Here is a 14,185-nt window from a genome sequence, read left to right on the forward strand (position 1 = left end):
AGATTACTTGCCGTGACCAAGCGTTACTCCAAGTGACAACACTTTTAAGCAAAGTCCATCACCGTGTGTTTGCATTTTTCATGAAGACTCTTTTTAAATGATAAGCTGCCGCTGCAGTAGCCAATCCTTTCTGTGCCAGGTGTCTGGTGACCAGGCTGGGCACAAGTAACCAGCTTAGCGTATAATCGGTGAATTACACAGGATTTAGTGATCCTAAGTCCGCACATCACTTTTCTTGGGTGTGGTGAGCCGACCCTGAAACAGCAGCAGAGCACCATGGCAGAGCGACATGGCAGAGTTATGTGAATGCATTGTCACACGCCTGCTTTTGTGAATTATAGTTTTTCACTCATGGAATCCATTTTATTTTTATTTTGATGTGCTCACATCTTGTTGTGTAAGAGTCACGTGGTCACCACCTTCGCGCTAATCACATCACAGATGCAGTGCCATTTATACGTGGCAGTCGCTGTACTGGTTATCCCTTGGCAGGCACGGGTCAAAAAGCACAATTCTCTTCCCTGGCAGCTCATTTTGACTTTTGGTAGGCCCCAGTGGTAGGTTAGTGCCCCATGGTGCTGTGAGGAGGCAGTACTAACTACTGAGTCGCTATGCCGTCCTTTTCCACCACATCACACAAACAACACTTCGGCTAGACATGACCATTGTTTTAGTGCCCACCAAGCAGTTGATGATGCTCAAAGTCACCATGCCCATGTGGAAGATGGGAGCAAAACAAAGAAAGCAAGCTACCAGGAGCTTATGGGAAGTGCTGGATCAGTAGCTGGCAGCCTGTACGTGAGCCGATTCAGGTGGGCTTCGCAGGGTGGTCGCTGTGCAGGGCGTTCTCTCAGCTGAGAAGAGGACAGCCATAAGAGCAGTGACAGAAGCCATGGACAAAGCCCTGAGGTAGCTATGGATCAAGAGAGTTGGGATGCGACCACCTGGGTGAGGGAATCTGTTGAAAGACCCAAAACAGCCAGGGACCCCACTGATGGTACGCCCTTCTAGAAACCTGGCAGACAGGATTTCCAAAGTGACAGTGATGCTTGTGGGGAGAGTCTGAACAGAGAATGGAGGTGTTCAGGCTCACAGCGGATTTTGGTCCAGCAAACGTTGCCAAGGAATTTTTATTTCTCATACTACAGTTGAACACTAAAATAGAGCAAATGTTGTGATGCCTTCTGTTTTTGAGACACCGACAATTGTCCCCTTCTTGTTCCAAAAGCGGCTGCAGTATGTGCAACCTATCTAGAAGGTCTTCATGTTAATTAAAAATGGAAACGACAAAACAAAAATAAAATCAACCACCACAAGCATGATTCAGAAAAGCACACATGAATGATGTCGATATTTTCTTCTCCTTTTCTGCTCGTTTTGGAAGCAACCCATTTTGTTTAATCATCAACCACAGTCAGAGGAAGCTCAGCGAGAAGAGGAATATTTTGTTCATGCCATCTGTTGAGGCTTTTTATGCAGAAATTCTGAATTACTTTTAGATTTTATGGCAGCAAATCGTTCACACTTGCCACTTCAAAATGTCGACGATTATCTTCTGGGTGGTACGGTGGCACAGAGGTTGCTCGCTCCAGGAGAGGAGGTTCAAGCTTTAGCCCACTCACTACGCCTAGCTGCTCTTCTGACATGAATTCCTCCTATCATAAGGTCACTACAGCCCAGCTGAAGACCCTGACCTTGTGGAGCCATTTGGGGGCCTGTGGCCGGAGGTGTGAAGTGGAGACACAGGGGGCTCTCTAGAAAATGTGCCCAGACATTTAGCGGACTAGCATTCTGTATTAAGTGTGCAATGAAAGGCAGATACGGATGGCGAGCATAAATCAATGTGGATTTATTAAAGTTTGGCTTGTCCTGTAATCTCTTCTAAACAAGTGGCACTGCCTGTGTGTTTAACTGGCAAGTACCAAACGGTGTCCTCAGGTCGAATATCTGTGCACATGGATGCCAATTTCTGTCTGTCTGTGCAAATTCCTCTCACTTATGACGTCTCAATGCTAAGATGAGCATTTTTCCCCTAAGATAATACAACAATTTAATACATAAACTCTAAACCTACAGAGTTTCAAGGAGACCACCACCCCACCACAAACAGTAAACTCGCCTCTGTCATCAAAGTCATTCATTTGTAGGATTAAACTTTATTAGTGAACCACATGGTTTAAAAGATGTCTCTGAATGGGCACTAATGTGGGTGCTGGTGGGGGTGTACAAGGCCCCCGATGACCTGACAGCCCACCCAGCTGGAACCTGCCCTGCCTGCCAAGACCCAAACATCAGTGTCCGCAGAATTACAAACGTTTCACTTAATCAATAAAAATCAGATCTGTCTAGCACGACTTCCTCCATATTAACAACATCAAAACACATGCAGGATGCAACGCCATTTGAGTCTTGGGCATTAATTTCTTAGTTTTATGTAACTAAAAACATGAAGTATTTGAACTTGCAAGACTGGCCTAATTGGAACCATCAAATAAAGAATCAATTCAGCGGGGACTGTGCTATTAATCCCCTTGGTCGCAGCTCTCTTCACCTGGGATCTGTGGCTTCATTCAGTGCCTTGGGCCTACGGCGTCCCCCTCATGCCTGCTGTATGTTATCACCCACCCTCTTTTCTCTCCTGCTAGCTCCTCTTTTGCCCGTAGAACGCCTGCTATGGAAGACTTCCTATAAGCTGCTACCCCTCAACTCTCAGTGGTCTCAGGTCTCTTCTTTGTTGGGAAACAGTTGTCAAAAATATCAATTTTCCATCAAGAAATGCCAACTGTCAATTTACTGAATTTAAATTTGTATGTGACATTTAATGGGACGCTTTGGCACCTTTGCCCCTGCGATGCCTCAGGGCCATTTATGCACATGTACTGGTTTGGCCCTCCTGTTCAGGATTTCTGCTCTGTCACCCGCTCTCATGGATGGCGTCAGTTCTTATTCCTCTCTTATTCGTATTACTAGCTGTGAGGCCCACCTAAGATGGGCTGAAATCTAAGCAATCAATGTAGACCTCGGCGTATAAAGCGTTAACATTTGCAGAGCGCCACTTATTGGAATGTATGTTGTAATGCATGTAGTAATAAAGTGCAGTGCATTTGTCATTCCAACAGATGCCACATATGCCATTTGGTACGGGATTTGTAAAAGCAAAGTGTTAATGTTTGTGATGTGCCATCTGAGACGTGGCAACTGGATGGACACAGAGATACACAGACATGCGTCCTTTCATTCAGGTGGATCGCAGTCCCCTCTGCTCCTCTTCATCTTGCTCTGTGAGTACGACAACACAAACTCTTACTTCCTGGCTCTGTAGCTGCTAAGCTTCTTCCTGCCACATGGAAGACCCCAAAGTGATTATAATGGAGGACTAGCTGTCCACCACTTGCACGCCGATTCTTGTGGAGTTGTCTGCATGACAAATGAATTTGGCCAATTCACTCCCAACTGGGATTCTGCTGCCTCCACATTCACACACAGAGACTTACTTGTGAGGTAGTCGATCCCTTGGGTGAGTCTTGACATGGGACGGGGTGTGTGGAGCGCCCTGTGGGTTTATTTCACAACACTTCTTATTCTGACATGTGGATTTCTTTGTGACATTGTTAATAAATGAGAAAATCGATCAAAAAGAAAAAAGACAAGAAGTATCAGAAAACTGCATCCTCCATCACACAACTCACCCCAACTCAAGCGCTGAGGACAAAACTCAAAGAGGGAAAACAAACAAGAAACAAAACGGCAGCACCTGCCAAACAAACAAACGGACACATAAAAATCAAACCAGCTGCCACTTCTCAAAAACCTCAAGGCTAAATTCACAAATATTATTTTCTTCAAAGTGGTGCATGCCTAATATTGTGAAATTCAAAGTGCTGGCTTTTGTTGATGTTGGCATCGGCTTTTTAAAAACTCAACAGTTGGAATTCATCTGAAACTCAATCGGCTCTTAAGAGTGCCACTTCTGCACAAGCGTGTCAAATTGCTCTCGAGTTACCCAGTCCACCAGACCCTTCATCACAAACTCACATCTTTTCAAGAAATGCCCAAAACATGTTCTAGAGATGCCGAAAACCCAAATTCAAAATGAAAAACAGTATGTCCTTCATGTAGGAAACACACAGAAAGCAAAAATGCAAGTCACCCAAAAATGAGCGATGAGGCAACATTCACAATTTGAGTTCATTACAAAGGTCATCCCTGGGGGCTTTTAAAGATCCAAATTTCTAGATGCTAACGTCGCAGCAGCTAAACTCTAATTTCAAAAGTGCAATGATCAGATTTTATGCATTTAATTAAATTTCCAAGATTCAAACTGGCAAACAGCAGCACTGATGAACAGCTAAACTAACCAAAGGTACGAGAATTTCACATACTCATGCTCTTTTAAAGGATATCCAGAAGCTCACATCATCCTTTAACAAAGCACAATTTTGACAAATAATCTCAACGTAATTCATGGTTATCTGTAATGGCAGCTGTTTACATCATAAAAGACGTCTTAATCCAAGAAAGTGAGGGCTAAGACGGCATCTGAAAAGAGTGAATGGGGTAAATGGCATAGGCCACCTTAAATACGTTAAGCAGAATTCCTGCCTACTGTAAGCTTGAATTGTGCTCAAAGCAAACAACTGAAAATAAACACCACAAATTGTGCCAAGAGTCCTCTCTGGTGAAGGAGTTCACCTGCCACTGCACACGAGGGGCACACTGACCCACCAGTCATCAGCAAAGCGCCTCAAACCCTCAAGCCAGTCGTCGTGCGGACCTGCAACAGCTGCAGGGAAATGTGGAGGTCTGCGCGGCCCACAAAGACCCCGATTTTAATGGAGTCAAGTTGTTACTGCTTTATCATGGAGTGAAGTTGTTACTCATTTCTCATTTTGTTTTCTTCTTTACTTTAAATGATAAGGCACTGGAAAATAGGGCGGAGTGGTGGCTCTGAGGCTAAGGAGCTGCGCTGGTATCCCGAAGGTTGCCGGTTTGAATCCCCGCCACTGCCAAAAGGCCACTGCTCTGCTGGGCCCTTGAGCAAGGCCCTTAACCTGTAATTGCTCCAGGGGCGCTGTACAATGGCTGACCCTGCGCTCTGACCCCAAGGGGTATGCGAAAACTACCAAATTCCTAATACAAGAAATTGTATAAGGCGAAATAAAGAACAAAAAAAAAAAAAAATACAACCACCAATAAAGTTCAAACATGTCACAAGTAATACAATTCAAATTGCATATACAGTAATTAAAAAACAGACTGGGCTCTAAAGTCACCTGTAGGAAGGTAAACCGGCAGCTTGTGTGCCAAGTCAAATGCTCCAGCACTCCCTGCCTACCAGCCAGAGAGGCCCGTGACCGAGTTATGTTTATTTTTAGTCAACCTTGGGAGAGAAAGAAAAAAAAAAAAACTAAATACATTTTTAAAAAATGGTGTTTGACATGTTCTGAATCTCAAGAGCCAGGCAGTTGACGGAAGGCCTCGGGCACTCAGCTTGCTAACTCGAACACGACCAAGCTGTAAAGCCTCGTTTCAGAGCCGCTAATAACCAAATGCGATCAGGTTATGTGCTAAACTGCCACCTTTACGTAGGAAAATAACCTCAGCAATGAATCCATAAGCGTCACATGACCACTTACCTAGTCAAGTGGGCCAGCCGAGGCGGCCGCTGCCACTTCAAACTGACTGTCACACGGTGCAGACTTGACCTGCCACCCTCCATCCACAGCTCAGAGCACACAGACAGACACGGCCGCTGGCGGAACACCGACGGACACTTCACAGCAGTTTGTCCTGAAAGGAGTGCAGGGTATACTACTTTTGGATAAAGCCAGATGACATCTCAAAATTGGGCTCCATTATAACACAAATAATAATGAAACTCAACTGTACACTTTGAGAAGTTTATGGATTTACACTTCTAACAAAACTAGCAGCAACTTGTCAAAAAGATAAAATGCTAATTGATTTTGCTTTTGACCAATAACTGAGCATGCACTTAGTTGGCATCTGACTGCCAGATTTAACTTTGGTACCCGCCATGACTGCCACTGCACCCTCATTTTCTTCCATTGTTTATCCCCCCCCCCGGTGTTTCACTTCTTTGCTGGCTGGCGCTTTGCTCTCATTCTCTGACCTGTGGACTTGTGTGATAATGGCTCAGGGCCACCTTCTGCACTCATTTTGATGTCCCTTGTCGAGTATAAATAAGTAGAAATAATAATTCATATACCAAAAGAGAGTCTACTGCTCATGTGACCCTGAACCTCTGTCAGTCACCTTTATTTTGTTAAGGGTATGACTATCAGGACCTCCCAGGTGACATCTAGTGCTTAGTTCCTAAACTCACTTTGGAAAAGGCTCACAAAATGGACTCCATGCAAAGAAGAGAAGGAGTAACCCGCTTTACATTCTGCTTTCACTGATCCTCGGGTACAATACAGTCCTCCTTTAACGTCAGTGTTGCTGCTCTTATGCTTTCATCCATCTCTCCATCTCCCTGGCCCACTTATACAGAGCAGGGCTTCAGGGTAGCTGGAGCCTCCCCCAGCAATGAAAATCTTTTCGTTTTAGCTCTTCAGTGATGTCCTTCCTTTTAAATAATAAACACCAATAAGGAAGGCGAAACAAAGACAGACGTAATGAGGCAATTTGGACATGCGGACAACATAACCCACTTAAGCCAGTGCTTACCCCATCAGCATCAGGTGCTTAGGCCCAACCTGTCCACATATACACGGGCTAGTTGGAATGGACAATCAAGTTACAACACACCACTTTAATTCTTTGCATTTATATAGCGCTTTTCTCACTACTCAAAGTGCTCAGCAATTGCAGGTTAAGAGCCTTGCTCAAGGGCCCAACAGAGCAGAGTCCCTATTGGCATTTACAGGATTCGAACCTGCAACCTTCCGATTGCCAGTGCAGATCTCTAGCCTCAGAGCCACCACTCAGCACTTTAGGGGGATGTGGAAGGAAATCTGACAGAAGCAGAGGAAAACCTAAACAGGCACGTGTGTGTGTGCTTAGGCTCACTAGATGAAGAAGCAAGATCAAACCTTTAAGAAAAAGAAAGCAGTAATCAAAAAAAAAAAAAACAACAGGATGTAATATTCTCCTCCAAAGGCTTTGTGTACATTATTTATTTTGTGCTTCAAGTTTTCATTACATTAGACTCCCTCAAAACAAAATTCAAATGATAAGAAAACACTTTACAGCGACAAACCCCCGAGGTGAAAGTCATCTCTTTAACAGGAGTGTGGCACCACCTTAAGGAGTGAAGCTGACCCTCAAATGCAAGTGTTGTGTCTGCGTTAGAACTCTGACGTTGGCATTAATACCCGCTTTTGGACCTCAGCACCAATACCAAAACTGTTCTGAACTCCCACCTCACTCCAGCCTCCCTGGTGGTCGGTGCCATCGCGACACACTGGGCACTGCTTCCCTTCTACAAATTGGACATTTTTCTACAATGCAAACAGTGAGTGTCAGGGAAGCAAAGTTTGTGATTCAAGGGAAAGCTGACGTTTACTTCTGGCACTGAAAATCCCATAATACTATTACCATACCATTTACCAATCAGGGTATTTCTGTACTTTTCCAGTACCAGGTTACTGTGCCACCCCAGCCGATATGCAGTGCGGCCTTGGTATGATCATCTAGTTTTGCTGGTTCCAGTTCTAATCTAACATTTACAAATGCTATAAAAACGAGTTTATCATCCTGTCAGCCACATCTGTTGACTTCACAGACACAAACAGCCTACGGCACACTGGTTAGGTTACCTTTAAATCTGGGAACATTTCTGCTTATGTTTTAATGTGTTCACATCACACAGCACAATTGATTTTATATTGTTTTCTGCACCACAAACTTCTCGCTCCATTAGGGGTTACTGGTCCAAACTCCAAGACGCCATTACAACAGAGGTTCAATGGTCATAAGGAAGACTTTTCACTAGAGTGGAGAACTGGGACATCATCATCATCACATAAGTGGAGAGAAACATTATCCCTAAAAAAACTGAGCGGTTTTCATGCAAATTTTGTGAAGCAGCTCATGCATTTCAAAAGTCTCTTCAAGTAGACCCTTAAGCATTAACTTGATATGGAAAGCAAGACCCTTTTCCACCAGCACCAGAGACCACTAAAGACTAAAAGAAGACTGGTGGCCTGCTGGTAGACCTCCTTCTATCTTAAGGGGGCTTTACCCGAGTATTAAGTACATAAGACATCAGTGACACGTTCAGAGTGTACCTACCCATATGGAGGAAAGGCCTGCACTGCTAAAGGTTCTTTCTGCAGCTTTTTTGTACTTTTATTTCACTGCATGGTTTTAATCTGCACACTGCGCCAGTTTGTTCAAGATACTCTGATATCTGCCCATGAACTTTCCAAGTCTCCAAGTAACAATGAACTGGCTGAAAGTGCAGTAAATGTTTCACTTGATCCGAGACCAGTGCACTTGTAACTTCATTTTACACAAAAAGAGTATTTAAAACCAACACAAACAATGCAAACAAGTGAAGACAGCAGGGTGGAAATGCTGCCTTGTTATCTGCATGATGACACAGGCCAAAAATCAATGAGTGACCATGACATTAGGTGGTATGACCCCACTTGAGGCACTCCCACTGTGGCAGTTGCCACATCCAAAGCAAGAACCAAGCAAGTTAAGCCAGGAGGAGAACAGCAACAGTAACCTGTGCCCGAGTCTTAGTAGAATTGGCTTTACATACATACAAATAGGGGTGGGGGGGACACAGGACTAGAAAACAACATCACTTTATCTCACACCGTTTAGCAAACGACATCAATGGCTGAAGCAAATGTGCAGAATAAAAATGTTCTGTTGATGCCGGATATTACAGGGGGCTTAAAAACCTCCTTGGAAGAAAAACAAAGGCAGCACAAGGAAAGGCTTACCCAAGTGTCGAGTCCAAAACATCACTTAATCCAACTCAGGGTCAGGGGTCACAGTCTATCCCAGCAGCACTGGGAGCAAGGCAGAGGACAAAAAAAAAAAAAAAAAACCTAGAAAGGGTGCCAGTCCATCAGAGGACCCAAAGCATGCCAACTTAGAACCACCAATGACCTAAACTACACATCTTTGGGAATGTGGGAGATAAAAACACAGCTGGCAACGATGCATTGTGGTGTAGGGGCCATTTATATTCTACCACCAATCAATGCCAGCATTGTCATAGAAGGTCCATCAACAGTAGAAATTCTCAGGTCTGCCCGCCATTAAAATGGTACTCCAGAAATGTGTTTCATCCATCACAATGAGACAAATCTATCCTGCTTATTTACCCTTAAAAAGCCTCTTGAATTACAGCATGGCAAACCTCTTCCACATCAAGTGTAACACCACTTGAATATTTTCTTTGGGTACTTGGGTACTAAATGGACAGCTAGTACCCTCTTCTATTACCATGACACCAATCAGATTTTCATTTTTAAGATTAGGCACCCAAAGGGGACATTAACATTAGGGACTATGCTCCACCCCCACTAACTTTAAGGTTAGTATTTGTGGTTGGGGTGGGTCAGTCTAATCATTTAGACTCCAAAAATTAAGCAACCAGGGCGGCAGCCCCACCAATTGGTGTGACGATAATAGTGCTGTCCGTTAATACACAAGTACCTTTCTTTGTGCACACATTAAAACCCACTTTGTCGAGCATTAAAATATAAAATTAAAAGGCGGCGGCTAATGGTAATTAGTTGAAAGAAAACATATGTGAAGTATTACGCCTTCGGGTTTTTACTTTTCTGTAGGATTGTTATATTAAGCGGTTTTTTTGCTGGACTCCACATAACCTGGAGCAGTTAGACATGGAGACAGCAGTGAATCACTTAAAGAGCCTCAAAGCCCGACATATTGTTTTTTTGGAGTGTTCAGCTCACTGGTACTGCTCATCAGAAGTCAGGTTTTGGATGTATAGTTTCCAGCCTTGCCACCTGGTGGTGGGCAGCCTGGGCAGAGAAACAGCACCCTAACCCTAATTTAATTAAGCATTTCCCACACCATTTTTGTCATGGAGATCGGAGTTGCGACATTTCATACATTGCTGCTTTACTGTGTTGAGCTGCCGATTTGTTACTTGGTTTACCAATAAATAAATAAATAAACAGCATCTTTTTGTGGAAATAATGAGCAAAATAAAAGTTTTATATGAGTGTCAGTAAGCTCCAAATGCAATTCAATTAGAAAATGGCATTTCTGGCTGATGAGGGCATACTCCTTGTTCAATACACCGGACTGAGGTGATAGATAGATAGATAGATAGATAGATAGATAGATAGATAGATAGATAGATAGATAGATATGAAAGGCACTAGATAGATAGATAGATTAGATAGATTAGATAGATTAGATAGATAACTTCATAACTCACCCAATTTGGGTAGCTTTGTTTTTTTCTGAATAATTTGAAGAGCATTCATTCACAATGAATTGGGACCACCAATTTGCAATTAGTTAAAAAACAAAGTGAACTAATTCTGGGGGCAAAGCCAGTAAACAGGGGTACAATTGTGGTACCAAGTGAGCCACATGGTGGTGATTGTCACCAACTAAGAAATCTGAGGTGGACTTCCAGCCATGACATTTAACTTTTTCTTTAATCATGAATTCCCATCTTGTTTGCTTGTCATATCCTCGAGCCATACTGTATTCAGACCTACTTAGTGGGGTTATTTGGGCCAGAAGAAAGAAAGAAAGAAACTTTAGCAACATGACATTCCTAATTACTTAACATACCCCCATCTTCTCGCCTGGTTAATGATGTTTTAAAAAGCGGCAACACTCCGAATACGAACTTCGTGGAAAGTGACAGTTCAGCGCCAGCGAGTCCTATGCGCCCCAAGTCGAGGGACACGTTCAGTTCATCACAGATGCATCTTCCATTAACAGAAGGGGTTAATGCGTACCTTAGAAAACCCGAAGATGTCCGAAGGGCGTCGTGTCACAATGAGGGCTGATCGGCACTCGTACTCCAAACCATCAGCCCTGCACCCGCTGAAATCGGCCGTCGCTTCGCGGGGTGGGCCCGTGATAACAAACTGGGATCACGTCGGAGAAGCGAGCAGAACGCGGCAGTCATCGACTGCAGGTGCCAATGTCAGACAGCACCACGACATTTCACGAGCCCAGGCTCCGTGCAGACCCCACGGACGGAGAACTGAGAACGGGTCCCTCAACACACACAAAACAAACATTACAAAAAATGACAATTTTAGGAAAATGAAAAAGAAGACGGGTGTTGTACCTCGCAGTGCCACTGCAGGGGGGCCAAAATGTACCTCTGCGAAGGAATCTTTAAACTCCACTTCCCGACCTCCGGGCCAGCTCCTGCTGAAGACCACCTCCCTCAGAGCCCGAGAACTTTTGCCCGTAAATGTCATCAGATAATCCATGCTGCCTTCACCACTTTTCGGTTATGGTCATTTAATGGCGTAACTTCGGTTCCAACCGAACTTGTTCAGCAGCCCGTCGCCATGCCTTTAAACCACAAACAACCGCGGATAAGTTCAACTAAAAATACAACTTGAAACAGGAACGGGGAGGGGAGGGGAGGGGCGGGGCGGGAGAGCCACGATGACTGACACGCACAATCGCGCGCGCGCCGACAAAAACACGCTCGGGCAGCGCGGCACTCCACACGACAGCCAATAACATCGCGACTTTCGCATTAACCCCGCCTCCCCGTCGTGTCTCCAAACACAAACTGCTGTAAACTTCGTTCACTCGCGGAAGTTGCTTGCGGCGCACGGTGGGTGTGTCTCAGTGGGTGAGTGTTGAGTTACTTTTACTTTGTGTGTGACACTGCAAACGATAACAGTAGAAATGCTCGCCGTGTCGACCATGAAAGTGTTTGGTTATACTGTCAGTTGTATGTTTGCGCGCCTCGGTAAAGGGACGGTGGAGCTGAATATGAACAGGCCCGTTTGGTTAAGCGTTGGAGGCAGGCAGAAACTTGTCCTGTGCACCGCGCTTTAAATTACAGCCAAATTTCAAAGGCCAACAGTATTTCCAGTCGGTGAGTGTGTCTGCAGTTTGAACATTTTGGTTCACATCCAAATTAACAAACCGCCAGTCGCGACTGCTTGGTGGCGCAGCGGTTATCACTGTTGCCTGACGACACGTGGTTCGTTTCACGGTCTGTTGCGGGTGACAAGGTGGAGTTCTGAAAGACCCGATTGTTACCCCTCCAGGACTGGACTCCACTGCTTCTCTGGTCAGGACTTTGAAAATGAATTGGTTTCTGGCCATTTGTGTATGCAGTGGGCAAGCATATGAACTACCGATGTTAATTTGTGTGCTGGAAGTACTGGTTTATACAAGAGTGCAACTGGTTTGCAGGCAAAGGTTAATGTTTTCCATTGATTAACAAAGATATGCAAGCTAATGCACAGTTTATGGTTTGCACATGAACTGTTCTGCCTTTGTGGTGATTTTATTGGTTTGTGAGATTGATTGGCATCCTTGTACTGCCAGCATACATAAGGTGTATCGGTATGCATACAGATGTCTATGTATTTATTTGTGTTCATATACTGTGAATTGGTTTGTGTAACAGTTTGGTTTTCTGGCTTATACTGTTGGCTTGAGCAGTACTTTGTGTAGTGATTAATAGTTATTTTTAAATTCTTTTGGTTTATGTTACCAGCACGTGTATGAGCTATATGGCTAATATGTGCTATGAGTTATGAAGGAACTGTGCTGGCTTCAGCATCACACCGGTCAGTGGCTTTGTGAAGATGTAAAGTGCCCTCAAAAGTGTTTGGATTCCTTCACTTTTTCAATGTGTTATGTTACAGCCTTGTGCTGAAATCCTTTGAATTTTTTTCCACTCATCAAATAACACTCAAAACCTCAGAATGATAAAATGGGATTTTAGAATTTTTTGCAAATTTATTAAACCTAAAAAACTGAAATAACCTATTGACACAAGTAGTCAGACCCTTTGCTATGGTGCGTCCCATTCTATTGATAATAATTTAGATGTTTCTGCACTTTGTATATCTTTGCTGAATTCAGTTGACTGCATAATTAGGAACGGCAGCCACCTGTCTATAGAAGGTCCCATGGTTGAGCAAAAACCAAGCCATGAGGTCAAAAGAATTGCCTGCAGAGCTGATTGTATCGAGGCAAATAGATGAGGAAGGGTACAAAAATACTCCTGCAGCATTGAGGGTTCCCAAGCAACAACAACATTTAATTATATAGCACATTTTCATACAAATAATGTAGCTCAAAGTGTTTTACATGATGAAGAAAAGAAAAAAAAAAAGACAAAGTAAGAATTAAAATAAGACAACACTAATTAACATATAGTAAGAGTAAGGTCCGATGGCCAGGGAGGACAGAAAAAACAAAAAAAACTCCAGACGGCCGGAGAAAAAAAATCTGCAGGGGTTCCAGACCATGAGACCGCCCAGCCCCCCCTGGGCGTTCTACCTAACATAAATGATCAGTCCTCAATTGTATTTAGGGTTCTCATGGAAGGACTTGATGATGATGGTCATGTAGACTTCTGACTTTTAATCCATCAATGTAGGGACACAGTGATTCATAAATGGAAGAAGTTTGGAACAGCCACGAGTTTTGCTATAGCTACCTGTTATCCGTATGCAATCAAGGGAGAAGGGGCTTAGGAAGAGAGGTGACCAAGAACCTGATGGTCATTTTGGCTAAGCTCCAAGGACCCTGTGTGGAGATGGAACTACACTAATCTTGGTAGAGTGGTCAGACAACACCTAAAAACCCACTTGGAGTTTGCAGAAAATCACCCAAAAGACTCTGGAACTGTGAGAAACAAAACTCGTTGGTCTGATGAAACCAAGAGTGAACTTTTTCACAACAGTTCTAAGCACCGTGTCTGGAGGAAACTAGGCACCGCTGATCACCTGTGGTATCACCATTTCAGCAATGAAGCCTCATGGTGATAGCATCATGCTGTGGATATATTCTTCAGCAGCACAGACACCTAGATTAGACAGGGCAAAGGGAAAACTGAATGGAGCACAGAACAGAGATGTCCTTAATAAAAACCAGACCTGATCAACAGTGCTCTAAGCCTCAGACTGGGCCAAAGGTTCATGTTCCAACTTGTCAAAACAAGAAGATGGCACAGGAGCGGCTCAGGGTCAAGTCTGTGAACGTCTTTGTGTGGCCCAGCCAG

At 44.0% G+C, this 14,185-nt stretch overlaps 1 protein-coding gene and 1 long non-coding RNA gene across 6 annotated transcripts in view; one reads left to right on the forward strand and one right to left on the reverse strand.

The window, feature by feature from the left end:
• oxr1a (oxidation resistance 1a) overlaps positions 1-14,185 on the reverse strand; it is a 144,045-nt gene that overhangs the window by 74,214 nt on the left and 55,646 nt on the right. The window contains exon 1 of one of the 5 annotated variants that reach the window (XM_051936173.1): positions 11,270-11,540. The exons of the other annotated variants lie outside the window; for them this stretch is intronic. Within the exon in view, the coding sequence (XP_051792133.1) occupies positions 11,270-11,417 (148 nt within the window). The 5' untranslated portion in view covers positions 11,418-11,540. Of the gene's footprint in view, positions 1-11,269; positions 11,541-14,185 lie in introns of those variants that run through there. 5 annotated transcript variants of the gene reach the window in all.
• The window catches only part of LOC114641908 (uncharacterized), a 28,507-nt gene continuing 26,060 nt past the window's right edge, over positions 11,739-14,185 (forward strand). Inside the window, exon 1 of the long non-coding RNA XR_003714392.2 lies at positions 11,739-11,791. This is a non-coding gene — a long non-coding RNA (uncharacterized LOC114641908). The remainder of the gene's footprint in view (positions 11,792-14,185) is intronic.

Source organism: Erpetoichthys calabaricus, chromosome 13 (assembly GCF_900747795.2).
Source record: "Erpetoichthys calabaricus chromosome 13, fErpCal1.3, whole genome shotgun sequence".
NCBI classification, from domain to species: domain Eukaryota; kingdom Metazoa; phylum Chordata; class Cladistia; order Polypteriformes; family Polypteridae; genus Erpetoichthys; species Erpetoichthys calabaricus.